At 42.7% G+C, this 14,275-nt stretch overlaps 3 protein-coding genes across 10 annotated transcripts in view; 1 reads left to right on the top strand and 2 right to left on the bottom strand.

The window, feature by feature from the left end:
- The window catches only part of SASS6 (SAS-6 centriolar assembly protein), a gene marked incomplete at its 5' end in the record, with an annotated part of 17,522 nt that extends 17,061 nt beyond the window's left edge, over nt 1-461 (bottom strand). Inside the window, one exon of one of the 2 annotated variants that reach the window (XM_083620446.1) lies at nt 336-461. In XM_083620446.1, the coding sequence (XP_083476572.1) occupies nt 336-406 (71 nt within the window). Of the gene's footprint in view, nt 1-148; nt 277-335 lie in introns of those variants that run through there. The other variant, XM_083620445.1, reaches the window with a different exon arrangement.
- TRMT13 (tRNA methyltransferase 13 homolog) overlaps nt 1-8,781 on the top strand; it is a gene marked incomplete at its 5' end in the record, with an annotated part of 8,812 nt that extends 31 nt beyond the window's left edge. Inside the window, 11 exons of one of the 4 annotated variants that reach the window (XM_083620500.1) lie at nt 517-660; nt 1,659-1,705; nt 1,797-1,863; nt 2,298-2,360; nt 3,265-3,334; nt 4,083-4,189; nt 5,007-5,174; nt 5,466-5,532; nt 6,635-6,709; nt 7,392-7,803; nt 8,121-8,781. In XM_083620500.1, coding sequence (XP_083476626.1) covers nt 517-660; nt 1,659-1,705; nt 1,797-1,863; nt 2,298-2,360; nt 3,265-3,334; nt 4,083-4,189; nt 5,007-5,174; nt 5,466-5,532; nt 6,635-6,709; nt 7,392-7,803; nt 8,121-8,316 — 1,416 coding nt within the window. In that variant the 3' untranslated portion in view covers nt 8,317-8,781. Of the gene's footprint in view, nt 1-516; nt 661-1,658; nt 1,706-1,796; nt 1,864-2,297; nt 2,361-3,261; nt 3,335-4,082; nt 4,190-5,006; nt 5,175-5,465; nt 5,533-6,634; nt 6,710-7,391; nt 7,804-8,120 lie in introns of those variants that run through there. The other 3 variants (XM_083620499.1, XM_083620502.1, XM_083620501.1) reach the window with 3 other exon arrangements.
- Nucleotides 5,357-14,275, bottom strand: part of LRRC39 (leucine rich repeat containing 39) — a 15,487-nt gene continuing 6,568 nt past the window's right edge. For all 4 annotated transcript variants that reach the window (XM_083620507.1, XM_083620509.1, XM_083620510.1 and 1 more), the window contains exons 6-9: nt 11,410-11,555; nt 9,704-9,856; nt 9,346-9,485; nt 5,357-8,599 (exon numbers count right to left, since the gene is read on the bottom strand). In XM_083620507.1, coding sequence (XP_083476633.1) covers nt 8,550-8,599; nt 9,346-9,485; nt 9,704-9,856; nt 11,410-11,555 — 489 coding nt within the window. In that variant the 3' untranslated portion in view covers nt 5,357-8,549. The remainder of the gene's footprint in view (nt 8,600-9,345; nt 9,486-9,703; nt 9,857-11,409; nt 11,556-14,275) is intronic.

Here is a 14,275-nt window from a genome sequence, read left to right as displayed (position 1 = left end):
AACCAGTCTCTGAAAAAGCCCCCCCCCAAACTTGATAAAGCCCCTCAAAAGCGGCCAAACTACAGAAAGCCGCAGCTTTCCTGTTTCAAAAGGGTCCGAGGGTCTTGCTCTGGAGAAGTGGGGGGCAAGCAGCCGGTTTTCCCCCCACCTCAAGGGCCCCTCCGTCTCCCCGGGTCCCGTCAGGGGACGAGCCAACCGCCCGCCTGCTGCGATGGAGATAGGGCGGCCCTTCAAGCAATGGAGGGAGTGGGGAGAAGAAAGCCCCCCGTAGGCCATTGTGAGGGGAGACACGGAAAACGTCTCCCTTTGTGGGGAAGCCGCGCCTCGCCGCTCACCTCTCCTCGCAGCCCTGGCACTTGGCCTGCACCGGCACCAACTGACTGAACAGGCTCTCGGCGGCCGCCATCTTGCGCTTTGAGTTTGGCGCCGGCCTCCCGCGGGGCGGAGAAAAGAGGGAAGGAGGCCTCGGGGAGGAGCGGCACAGGCGGAGGAGGAGGAGGAGGAGGAGGAGGCAAGATGGCGGCGGAGGCTGCTGCCGCCGACGCGCCGGTCTCCCCTCAGCCGGGCCGCTGCGCCTATTTCGTGGCGCGGAAAAGGCGCTTCTGCAAAATGGTGCCGGCCCGGGGCAAGCGCTTCTGCGGCGAGCACGGAAGCCGTGAGGTAGTCGCTTCGGAGGCGGAGGGCGGGGAGGAAAGAGAGAGAAAAATGGCCACAGCTGGAGCTCGTTTCTCACCAGGCGACGTGGAGGCAGAGGGAGAGATTGGCAAACAGCTAGTTCGCTTTCGTTCTAATAAACAATGACCAAAACAAAAAACACCCCACTATCAGATGACCAAAATAAAAACCACGCCGTCGATAAAGACACCCTTCGTTCCAGAAACGAGGAAATGCGCTTTGCACGTGCTCAGAGGCACGGTGGTCTGTTGCGACAGATCCACCACATATTCAGTAGTTGGAGATTCCTCGTGGCTTCGTTTATTTCCATGCTGGATGAAGGCTTCATCTGTTGCAACACACATATGCTTAGTTCTTCTTTAAATTAATATTTATAGTGGACGACTTGTAGGTAGTGTATCATTCCCAGGAGGGGAAAAACCACACACACCCTATAAAACTGGAAACTGAAATCTGAAAATATGCGCAATGCAATCCTTTACTCAGTTGGGAAAGCAGGAGACTCTTAATCTCCGGGTTGTGTGTTGGAGTTGGGCAAAAGCTTCCCCGCATTACTGGGGGTTGGACTAGATGACCCTCGAGGTTTCTTCCAACTCTACAGTTCTATAATTCTATGATGGCATGTTACCCAAAAGTAAGACCCATTGACTTCAATGGGACTTGCTGCCAGGTTAATGTGTATATAGGACAGCAGTCTGAAACATCAGGTCATAAAATTAAAAAAAGCTTTCTCTTTTACACATGCTTTTAAGTAAAACTTGTTCCCAGGTAATGTTTTAAGGGTTTGAGTGCAAACTGCACACCCCATTCTGTGAAAGCCAATTTTGATTTTGTATTCCGTTCCAGGGTGCTAAATGCAGTTTAGAGGACATGGTCAAGTCCACTGATCTCACTGGGGCCACTCTCTGTATAACATATAACAATACAATTGACTGCTAAAGTAAACACACAGTTTTAAAGTTAAAACTTTTTTTGCCACTCAGGAAGAAAATGGCAGGAAAAGAATTCCATGCCCTTTGGATCCGAAACAGTAAGCATGCTTAATAGATGTTTGTACGCTAACTTTTTGTTTTGAGAACAGTGAATAGTGCTGCTAGTTTTCTTTCTGTTTCTGCTTTTAGTACTGTATATGAAGATCAGCTACAAAAACACTTGAAAAAATGTAATTCAAGAGAGAAGCCAAAACCTGTAAGTGTACATCTAATGAATTAAACAGGGTTTTTAATGGTGTCTCTTAAGCAAAACTGCCTTCTGCAGTGATGTTACTGCCATTCTTCCTTCTGATGGTTCTCCAGTAAGATAAAATCTATGTGGCTTTGTTTGGGTGGTGTTTTTATTACAGTTATGCAGACATGGTTTATGGAGTACTGGGTTCTCTTAAAACTATGGATATAAAAGTCTAAGGCAGGATGCTCTAAAGAGGTGGACACTAAAGTTTAAAAGAGGGGAATAAGAAGAATGGCATCAAAAGAAAAATGGAAAGGGGATGGAAAAGGAACTCTTTCAGTGAACATTTTAATGAAAGGCTAGGTAAAACCATATAAACATACTGAAAAAGTAATTGTATGTTGTCCTGCCATAATTAGATCCTAACATGATATTTGTTCCACGATTTAATTAAGGTCTACTATGCTCAAGATATTAATGCAGGACTGAAAGATGCGACAGAGTTGCCAGGAGAGCAGGTGAATGATTAAATTTTAATATATGTTGTTTGTTGCAAATGATAATCAAGGAAGCAGTTGCAATGTGTTCTCTGGTGCAAGGATACTGCTTCTTGTAAGTGCACATTTCCTTGTGTGTCAATCATGGTTCTGCAGCAAGATTTATTAGTCTAGAAGACAATCCAATGGGTTTAAACATTGATTTTAGCTGACCCATATATTAAACCTCAGTATAGAAAAAGCTGTTTGGTTTTGGTTTTGGACAGAATCATATGCTGCTGATCATTTGAGGCACCACACCCAAAGGGCCGTTGTTCAGATGACTGCATCCATCTTCTTATATGTGCTGTTATCTTCTTCATCCATTGTTGCTGTGGCTGCCTCTGCTGAAAAAGCCTAATCCTATGCCTTTTTGCTCAGGAATATATCCCTCTGAAATCATTGGAGCTTATTTCCGTGTAGATGCATGTAGGACAGGACTACAGGTGCTTATGAATCACACCAGGCAGGATCCACTGATACCATAAACAGCTATATATACGGCATATAAAAAAAGAGCACCAGGTAGGATGTAACTGACAGTTGCCCAGACAACCAAGTTTCTAGATGTGTGTTCACATTTACTAGGTACAGTGAGAAACATCAAGCTCTCCTCCTCAAGGCTTTCCATTCACTTCAATTAGAATGTGTAGACAGACTGGGAGAATTGCACCATTATTGCTTCTGCATTCAATTCCCTTTTATTCTCCTTTGTCTAGTCACTACATTTCCTAACTGGAGAGAATTTGAGGATCATGCCCAGGGGATCTGTACATGATCCCTTCTTCTTGGTGACCAGCACCAGTCTAAGGGCAGGTGTACCTTGTTTGAATCAGATCAAATTTAATACTGCTTATTTGAGGTTTCTTTGTGTACCCTTCAGCAGGTACCAATTTCTGCTCTGTCTAAAGAAGAGTTGGAGGACTTAATTAGAAAGCTAAGAAGAGCAAGTAACTGTGAGTCTGTTTTATTTTTATATTAAATTACGTCAGGAGCTGAGGAAACAGAGTATTGTAGAAATAATCCTAATGGTCAAAGCCTAATGTTTTTAGAATACAGTAGCACCTTGGCTTACGTTACGCTTGGGTAATGTAAACTTCGGGTTTGCGAAAGCAGCAAACCTGGAAGTGTCACTGTGCGCGCATGTGCAGAAGCACTCTACCGCGCACATGCACAGAAGTGGTCCTTCCGGTTGCGGAAACCTCAGGATCCAACCCGAGCTCCAGAACAGATCCCATCCGCAACCGGAGGTACTACTGTATGTAAAGATGGAACTAGAAAACCGTTAAACACCGACTGTTTAAAATATTTTTGCTATTCAAAATTGTGTACTCTCATATGGTTGGTAACTTAGTCACAGGAGGGGACAGTGTAGTGGGTCGACGGTGCTCACCTGACACCTCTGGTCAGTTGTGTTGCTGCTGTTTGCAAGAGATGGAGGGGCAAGGAGGCGGGGGCATTGCTATGGTGCAACTGCATTGACAGGGGTGCAAGATTTGCTGCATAAATGAGTTGGGCCCATGTTGCCTCTTTCCCCCTCCCCATAAGCAGCAGTGGCCCAACCTGTTGAGGTTGGGAGTTGCACAGGCCCATCACGCCATCCATTACCCTTCCATCTACAAGATGTATCTACTTGGAAGGAGGTTCTTTGTGACTGCCTCAGTTGAAACTCAGGCAAAGGATAATAATGCTTTTCCTCTTCAGGTATAAATTATGTACTTAAGGACCAAATCCTCTCTCACCAAGCTTTACAAGAGGCCTTGAGTGATCCCCAAAATGGAGAGGTGGCTTTTAAGCATTTGAAACAACAGGTGAGTACTCTTGGTGGTAAATACTGACTTTAGCAAAACTTTCTTTTAAGTTTCTGGTTGTTTTGTAGTCTCTTTACAGTTTTTACTTAAGATGTCAGGTTAAGCACTGGCAGCATTACCTGGAAATGTCTTGGAAGTGTTAGCATATCTATCTATCTATTTTTCTGAAATTGCTATGTGCTTTATGGAGCTTTCGTTCACATTTGTTTGTACTGAGTTTGGACATGAAATGAATCCGTGAAATTCTTTAAAAAGTAGATGCCAAAAGAAAATGCTCATATATTAGATAAGCAGCAATCAAAAACAGGTTTGGCTACAATTTCACCAACCTTTTTGGTCCATGGGTATGCATTTGCAAAGCAAAGGAACTGTTGTGGGTGCAACACACACACACACACACACACACACACACACACACACACACACCACAATCTGTTCTGTTGGCTACACTGCTTTCAAGCCTAATTTCAGCAAGAAGAGGGGTCTATGTGGATGGCAGGAAGGGCACCTGTGGGTGCATATGCCTGTGGGTGGCACATAGATGACCCCCCCCCGCCTGGAATTATCAGAATATGCTCAAAATAATGCAATAATTTAATCCTGCAATCCAGTCTCAAATACCTAGAGCAGGATCTTATGTGTAGAAAGCAGACAGCTTGGTCTTCTGTGATTGCTTAGCTTGTTGTACCATAAGTATGGGCAGAATCAGAAGTAGCATTTTAGTAGGTGCTATGGAAAAGTCTTCTGATTGTTATGTTGATGATAGTAGAGAGAATTGATTTCGCTGAGCTGATAAATAATCTTTTGACATCTGTAGGCTTCTATATTAGGTAACATGGAAAGACTACATTTGCTTGAACCTGGCAACTGTTTTGTTGAATTTGGAGCGGGACGAGGAAAGCTGTCCCACTGGGTGGATATAGCCTTACAAGATTCTAAAGATGTGCATTTTCTTCTTGTTGAAAGAGCAACTACTAGGTTTAAGGTAAGGCAGTATTGCAAGCCTTATAACCCACCCACCCCCAGGGGAAGCCAACTCAAGGGTTTTTTGTTTCTGTTTTTTACAAAAAATAAGTTTATCAATAAAAAAGTAAGGCCAAATCTAAACTTGTCTGTTTTAAAGTCTTGCCAATAACAACATTGCAGCAGGGGAAAAAAATACTGAAATTGTTACTGAACATTTTTTTATTTCATTTGTGAAATATAACTGGAATTTGCCAAGTAGCTTTTTTAGGAGGCAATTACTTCATAATACTTTCTTGTTGTTTTTTCACAGGTAGATGGTAAGCATAGAAAAAATTGCTTTGAAAGGCTTCAAGTCGATATCCAGCATTTGTGTTTAAGTAAGTTGCTCATTCATTTAACATATGCTTCATTTTGACAGTAATCATTCTTTATGAACTCTGTGAAAGACAGTGCAGAAAAAACCCCTGGTGATTTTAGAAACAGTTAAAGCAGGATCAGTCCTACTAAACTGAGATTTGAGAACAAGTGCGGTGCAAGAGCTAGAGAACAGGATTTCAGTGGCAAGATTTTATATACTGTTAGGTATATAAATACAACTTTTCAAATCCATTACTAGACACTCCCCATTTGTATTCCTTAAGTATTAATAATCACAAAGCAGGTCAGATACACAAATCAATTAGAGTGTTTTGGTTTCATGTGCATTACTCTACACATTCGGATTGCCATCAGTGAACTAACTTCAGATTAGTCCTCTGTGTATTATTTTTAGAATATTTATTTGTGGCTAAATGCATTGCACTGAAAAACTTGAAGGCACTGTATCCAAGTACAGTGGTACCTCGGTTTTCAAGCGCAATCCGTTCTGGAAGACCGTTCAACTTCTGAAACATTTGAAAACCAAGGTACAAAGAGTGATCTGCCAATTAAATAGAGAAAATTGTGAAAAACAACAGATACACACAGCGGAAGCCATTAGACTTCCAAGGCGTGTTTGAAAATGGAAGCATTTACTTCCAGGTTTTTGGTGTTCGAAAACCGAAACGTTCAGCGACAGAGATGTCCAAAAACCGAGGTACCACTGGCTAAAACTTGATACATTTGACTAGGAATGTGTGTTTGAATTGTTTGGCATCCTTGACCAGCTTACTAAAGGGGTTGGAAGAAGGCTATTGCCTTCACATCCTTATTTCTTATGTGTTTCCCAGAGCTGGCTTCAAAAGAGCTTGTGAGATGGGCTTTTGACTTGATTTACTTATGTTGTTAGATTTGATACTCTTATGTCCTACTGTGCTTTTTTTGGTAATCTTTCTTTTAAAAACCTTTCATCACAGTGTCTCTGGCTGCTCTGTGGCTGGACCAACATGTAATTTGTATGTAAAAGCATACGATTTTCTGTTTTTATTTTCTTCTGATTGCTTGATGCACGTGTGTGTCTGCAGCAGTCAGAAACATGCTGGCTGGGGTTCTCTCTTTCAGATAAGGTCCCGGTTCTTGTGAAAGAGAAGCTGCCTGTGATAGGAATTGGAAAACATGTTTGTGGTGCGGCAACAGGTACAAGACTGTCCTAGTTGGTGAAGAGAGAGGTGATTGAACTATACAGTGAGAAGTTTTCGCTGATTAAAATCACACAAGCCCAAAGGGTCACATGGCTTGGCGCAGGCTTTGACTTTATTCTGAGAATCAGTATGTCATTATCTCTCCTTGGTATATAGCTGAACACATTGGATCTGCTTAAAAATATTCACGGAAATACAATGTTAGGCTTGTTTCCCAAACTTGGGTCTCCAACTGTTTTCGAACTACAATTCCCATTATCCCTATCTCGCTCACTAGGGATGATGAGAGTTGTAGTCCAAAAACAGCTGGGGACCCAAGTTTGGGAAACACTGATAAGGTAACAAAATAAAGGAGTTTAAGGCAAGTTAATAGAACTTACCAAACCCTTTCATAAATAATTGTTGTACTTATTAAGCTGCAAGCCTTCTTACACTTAACTTGGGAGTTGGAGTCCTATTGGGTTGGGCTGCTAAGTAAGAATATAGCTTGAAAATGTTGCACCATAAATATGGCACAACAAACCAAGTTTTTTTAACTGTTGTGGATGGAATCAGGTGAAAAGATGGTCCAGACACCAGAAGAACATGACCAAGATGACATAAATGTTACAAGTTATACATTATTTCTATTGCTCTTTTAAGCAGCCACAGTTCAACCAATACTTTTGTGTTCACAGATCTTGCTTTGAGATGCTTAGTTGAAACATATGCAAAACTCTGCGAAGGTGAAAAGGAGAGCCCTGCACCTAAACGCTTTAAGAGCAATGAAACCAGCATAACTTCTAATAATTCTGGTGAATTGCATGGCAAGCCTATAGCAGACAGCTGGAGCCCTGTGGCTGGAGTTGTTATTGCCCTGTGTTGCCATCATAGATGTGACTGGAAGCATTACGTAGGCCAAGACTTCTTCACAAAAGTAGGACTTGGGGCAATGGAATTCAATTATTTTAAAAGGATGACAAGCTGGGCCACTTGTGGCATGAGAGAAACTGAGAGGAAAAGCTATGCAACTCATACAAAGAATGAAGAACAAAGCAATGAGACAGAAGAACATGACCAAGATGAATACAATTTGGGTAGCCTGCAAGGGTACGTGATCCTTTTCAGCACAACAGATTATTGAAATAAATAGGTTTTAACATTCTGCATTTGATACTCTCTCAGATATGTAAATTAGGAGTATTATTTTCCCTTCCAAAATGTATTTTGTAATTTGTTGCAACCTACAAGATTTTAAAGTAGATCTCAGTCCACAAACGTAAATTTGTTGGTCTTTAAGGTACTGTATGACTTTTAAGGAATTCTTAAGTCGCCCATTTGCATTGCAGTGCTCTAAATCTGATGTCCTGATTCCTTGAGATGTTACAATTGCTGTACTTAAAAATATTTTTTCCTTCTGGTTTTAGGCTGTTAACCACTGAGGACCGAAAGCAGATAGGTCAGCTTTGCAAACTGTTGATTGATCATGGTCGGATCAAATATTTACAGCAGAGAGGATATGAAGCTGTGTTACAGCACTATACAGATCTCAGCGTGTCCTTAGAAAATGTGCTCCTGACAGCTGTGCCATGTCAGTCTTCATTAACCCCCTCAACTGCTTAAAAGCGAGAGGACTTTAGAAAAAACTGGACACACAGTCTGCAGAACATGTCTCCTCTTCTAACATCCAGTATAGAGCTTACCAAATAGCTAGAGGTTTTTGTAGCCTCCTCTGGAAGCAGAAGAAAGGAAACATCAACTTAGTCTTCTTCACTGAGAGAACGCCTTTGTTTGGAAGACATATTCTTGTGAACTTCCAGCAGCAGTGAAAACTCAGACTGGCAAAGATTTTTTTTTTACTTTTCATTGACAGCAGCACCAGCTAGCATACCACTTTCCATGTTTTCTGAAAGAGAAAATATTTAATGGAAGAAATCTACATGCCAAGAAACTTACATTAAAAAAATAATACTGTCAACTTATTTATAATCCTATCTGTTCACCATATCTTTTTGAAAGGTTTTTTTAAAACAAGTTTTTATACTCTTTGCATTATGTGCTTGCATAGAATTAAAGTACTTAGCTGAAGCCTGTTGAGTATTTTTTTCCCCCTGCCAATGGACTGTAAATTAAATTATACCTTACATGTAACACATAGTTTACTTTTTCACATGTTTATGTTTTTTCTTTTAAAATAGCAGCTAGAGGCTCCCACATCAGAACTGGGATTGCATTGCACAGAGAGTGAGCATTGAACCCTTTCTCCTGTGCAGTGAAAACCCTTATTTCTGAAGCTGTAATTTGCCTCAAGAAGGGGTGATTTTTCACCAGAGCTTTCAAAGCTGTTTCCCCTTAGAAAATCTTACGCTACAGGGGGGTGAGGCAGGAAAAATTAGATAGCACATGCAAACATGCTGACAAATCTAGTAATATATTAGTGTTTCCCAGCCTGCCTTGACAGCCCAGAGAGAAATGCCTTTGTTATTTGTTAAAAGTAGCGCCAACAATCTTAAGAAGGAATATATTTCCACCCTGAGGAAGAATAAAGATTAGAAAGCAAAAAAATTACAAGGTTGCATCACATGAAAATATGCCCTTAGCATTTGGTCACTGAATTCAAATATAACTTTTATTTTAATGGTATAAAGATACCTTTTCTGCTGAGCGACTCCTGAATGTATGCGTGCATGAACTGAATGCCATACAGTTCCTGTTCTTCTTCTTCTGCAGGATTCTCACAAGGGGGTAGTGTTACCTCCAGCTTCAGTGGATTGTCTCTGAAGTTGACAAATCTAGTAATGCATTAGAAATTCAAAAAGCAAATGAGGAAGAGCTGTTTCAGGCCTTAAAATCTAATCCTCAGGTGAAATGGTTTGCAGTAAAGTTTACTGGAGTAGTATGTGCTCTTTGAAACCTTATTAGACCACTTCCTCCACAATATTAAGGCAGCGGTGTGGTTTTGTGTCTATGAATATGAACATTGCGGGCACAGCGATTGCTTTCCTCTCACCTCAGCTCCGTCATGTCCTTTAGGCAGGCAGGAATATCTTGGAGCTTGTTGCTGGTAAGGACAAGCGTGCTCAGATTTTTCAGGTTACAAATGGATTCGGGTAAATGAGTTATTTCATTCCTTTGGAGCCACAAAGTATGTAGGTTTTCAGCTCTGTGAAGTCAAGCAGATACCTTAATTATGAAGAAAACCACTTGGCTATATATACACATTTCTTTACCCCCTGTAATTCTTCATTGCGGTGGTAGTAATGAAGGCTGAGCATGGAGTGCTATGAGCAGTTTCTCTGTGGTATTCGATTACGGAATCTCTGGCAGCTAGCCGAGAATAAATACTGTATTTTTTGCTCCATAAGACACACTTTTTTCTTCCTAAAAAGTAAGGGGAAATGTCTGTGCGTCTTATGGAGCGAATGCGTGGTCCCTGGAGCCGAATTGCCCAGGGGCAAAAAGCAGATCATGCTTTTTTTTTTTGAAAGAGGGAAGTGGGTGTTGAAACAAAGCCGCTGATCAGCAAGCGATTGGGAGCGAGATAAGGGACGCTAGCAATAAAGGAGGCTGCCTGGGAGTGAGGAGGTAAAGACAGCAAACTTGCAAGGAGAGGAGACAGGAAGACTAAAGCAATTAGGAGAGAAATTAGAAGAAAAGGAGGATCAAAAAACTGCTCCAGCTAAGGAAAAGACACTAAGGCAAACAAGAGGAAAGGGAGTGTTGAAAGGAAGCAGCTGATCGGTAAGGGATCGGGGAGGGAGATAAGAGACGCTAGAGATAAAGGAGGCTGCTTGGGAGGGGGGAGGTAAAAGCCCATGGATCCTCAGGATTTTTACATTGGCTCACCCCAAATTTACCATCAAATCACATAGCATGTCCATTGCTACAGCCTGCACCAAAAAAATCACGTACCCACTGTTTCGTGGGGCTGCAATGGTGCAAAAATGTGGTTACAAAGCATGGATCCACATGGATTCTCAGGATTTTTGCATTGGGCTACCCCAAACTCACCATCAAATCACATGTCTGTGACCACAGCATGAACCACAAAAATTATACATCCACGGTTTCATTCAGAATTCCCCCCCCATTTTCCTCCTCTAAAAACTAGGTGCATCTTACGGTCAGGTGCGTAAATACGAAAAATACGGTATCTGCCTGAGATCTTGAAGAGGTGGTGCTTGTCAGGGCTGACAATGTCAAACCATTAGTTTGAACTGGTGGAGGGTAAACCCTTGCAATAGTAACTAACTATAGCATTTCCAGAGGAGAATACGGTCCCCCAAAGTCATGCCAAAATTGTTTTGTCATTCACCTGTTCATCCCTCTCTGCACAACTCACAAAGAGGGCTTCTATGATCCTCATCAATGTATGAGCCTGAACTGCTAGCTTGGTTTGCACACCCTTATATTTAAGGACTCACCTGGTAATCATAAGCATTCAGAATTTCATGCATGTAACTGAATAGGCTGGTGGAGAAAGGATAGGCAACTTGGTTTCTCTGCTGGCTGCAGAGGAAACAAAGCCTGTTCTGTCCCACGACCAGCAAGGACTTGTTTGCTTTAGGATAAATGATACAATAATACAGCTTGCCTATACTGCAATATATTTCAGTTTTTACTATCTGGTAACAAGACATTTCATTTCAGTAAACTTTGATTGTTACCAATAAATACTGGAAAGCGGCAGGAATTTCCCCAAGGTTTGTAATTTACCTGTCCAGATCCCCAGGGATTTCTGTAATTTTGTTGCTCCCCAAGTCTAACCATTCCAGGTTTGGCATATCCAGGATGACTGATGGGAAGGTGGTGAACTGATTCATACTCAGATCTAGGTGATAAAGCTTCTTCATGTTGCTGAGCTGGTAAAAATGCATAAGTATCTCAGTGATAACAACTTTACGAAGCATGCCGTGGGCTATAAACATTGAGGAAGCATTGGATCCAATTTTGGGCTCTCCTGTGCAATAAACCAGTAGTGCCTCTCCCTATCCCCCACCCCATGAGGTGGGAGAGATTAGAGGAGATACCTGGACATAACTCATGTTGCTTCAGTCATTTTTAATCCATCCTCCCCATTGATCTTTGAAAGGAAAGCAGAAGTCTAGGGTCCTAAGCATTGTACCACATGTGCAGGACTTAGCTCAGCAGGTGTCGGGAGCCAGCCAGCAGTAAACCACACCATGCAAGTTGGAGTTAATGCTTTATCAGCAAGAACACTGTCTGCACAGACTTGGCAGAGAGGCCTCATGGGCACAGCAGCACATCCCCGGTAGGTCTTGCCCCATGGTTCAGTTGCCAAGACTGAAAGTTCCTGCCTCCCCTCCTTTCTAGGGTTTTCCCAAGCAATTGGAGACTGCCTGTGTGAAGCAAATCTCTCCTCTGCCCTTTTCATGCCTCTCTTGGTTCTGGGAGAGGGGAGGGAAGCAGGAGGGAGAGACACTCCAAGGACCTTCTGGCGGTTCCGTCACTGCGAGAAGTGTGGTTACAGGGAAGAAGAAGAAGAGTTTGGATTTGATATCCCGCTTTATTACTACCCGAAGGAGTCTCAAAGCGGCTAACATTCTCCTTTCCCTTCCTCCCCCACAACAAACACTCTGTGAGGTGAGTAGGGCTGAGAGACTTCGAAGAAGTGTGATTGGCCCAAGGTCACCCAGCAGCTGCATGTGGAGGAGCGGGGAAGCGAACCCGGTTCACCAGATTATGAGTCTACCGCTCTTAACCACTACACCACACTGGGAACCAGACAGAGGGCCTTCTCGGTAGTGGCGCCCACCCTTTGGAACGCCCTCCCATCAGATGTCAAGGAAATAAACAACTATCTGACTTTTGGAAGACATCTGAAGGCAGCCCTGTTTAGGGAAGTTTTTTAATGTTTGATGTTTTATTGTGTTTTTAATATTCTGTTGGGAGCCTCCCAGAGTGGCTGGGAAAACCCAGCCAGATGGGCGGGATATAAATAATAATAATAATAATAATAATAATAATAATAATAATAATAGCTCTTCACCAGCCTGACTCATTTCTGCCTCTTGGACTCCCTCCCCAACTTCTTGATTCTGGACTTCACTCTGACACAGACTCTTCCAGTTCACTAAACCCTGTTACCTCCTTAGCTTCCAACACCTCTTCCCAGTCTTCTCCTTCAGCCCACTAAAACATCGTCCCAGCACCACTCCCAGGGCTCTGAGCCTTCTTCCCTTGGTGGTTCTCCAACTGCTTCCTCCCACCAGTCCTCTGCGTCCAACGAGGCCATAGACAAAGGTCTGACCTTACTTGTGCCATTGGCAGCTAAGCTCAGCCACCTCCTTGAGAAGAATCATATTTAAATCAGTGGCACCAGGGCTATGTGTCAGGTATAGTCAGGCAGCCAGCTTACTCTTGAATCTAGTCCAGTATACAATACTGTATGAAAGATGAGCCACAACAAAGGGCCTGAGTGACCAGTGGGATATGCTTGTTCAATAAATAAATCGGCCCTGTTTCTATAGCAATGGCTCGTTTGCTCTCTTTCTCCGTTTGACTTTGTATAATAAGCACATAAGCCTGCGGGCGTTGTGCAAACAGTATGAAAGGGCCAACACAGAGTCCCAAGATATTTTGGTAGAGTGACAAGGGAAAACCAAGCCTGAGAATTTCTGCAAGGAAATGTAACGCACAAACGGCTGCAGAGCAAGCTAGGCAGAGCCATGTCAAACATTACAAAACAGAACGAGGAAGTAGAAGCATGAGTAACCTCTCTGGAAATAATGGATCTCCTTGGAATAAAATAATAATAATAATACTAATAATAATACTAATACTAATAATAATAATAATTTATTTATACCCCACCCTCCCCAGCCAAGGCCGGGCTCAGGGCGGCTAACAACCAATAATAAAAACAAGTTGATTAAAATACAATTTAAAAACAAGATTAAAATACAACATTAAAACATTAGGATGCAGCCTCTTCACAGGAGGAGAAAGGAAAAAGAAAGAGGGGGAGGGAATCAAACTGATTCTAAGCCAAAGGCCAGGTGGAACAACTCTGTCTTACAGGCCCTGCGGAAAGAAATCAGATCCCGCAGGGCCCTGGTCTCATGAGGCAGAGCGTTCCACCAGGCCGGAGGCAGTGTTGAAAAGGCCCTGGCTCTGGTTGAGGCTAACTTCCTTAGGGCCCGGGACCTCTAGGGTGTTGCTACATATGGACCTTAAGGTCCTCTGTGGGGCATACCCGGAGAGGCGGTCCCATAGGTACGAGGGTCCAAGGCCGTGAAGGGCTTTAAAGGTCAAAACCAGCACCTTAAATCTGACTAATAAATCATTAGCGCTGCCCCCGTGAACCGCTTTGGCTGCAACATTTAGGATGCTGTCCTAAGCACGCTTACTAAGGAAGAATCTCCTTTCAACACAGTGGGGCTTACTCCCGAGTAAACGTGCATAGGCTCGTGCTGTTGTGTCCTATGCCATCTTATACCAGGCTTCCCACCTTCTTGCAAATACAAAAGGAAAATCTCTAATCATGCCTACTGTGGAACATGCATGCATCATCTTTTAAAATTATGTTTCTCCTTCAGAAGTATTGTTCGACGTGCTGATG

The sequence above is a fragment of the Podarcis filfolensis genome, assembly GCF_964270895.1.
Source record: "Podarcis filfolensis genome assembly, chromosome: 6".
Taxonomy (NCBI): domain Eukaryota; kingdom Metazoa; phylum Chordata; class Lepidosauria; order Squamata; family Lacertidae; genus Podarcis; species Podarcis filfolensis.
The sequence above is the reverse complement of the archived record's forward strand: the minus strand, read 5'-3'. Positions and strand labels throughout refer to the sequence as shown.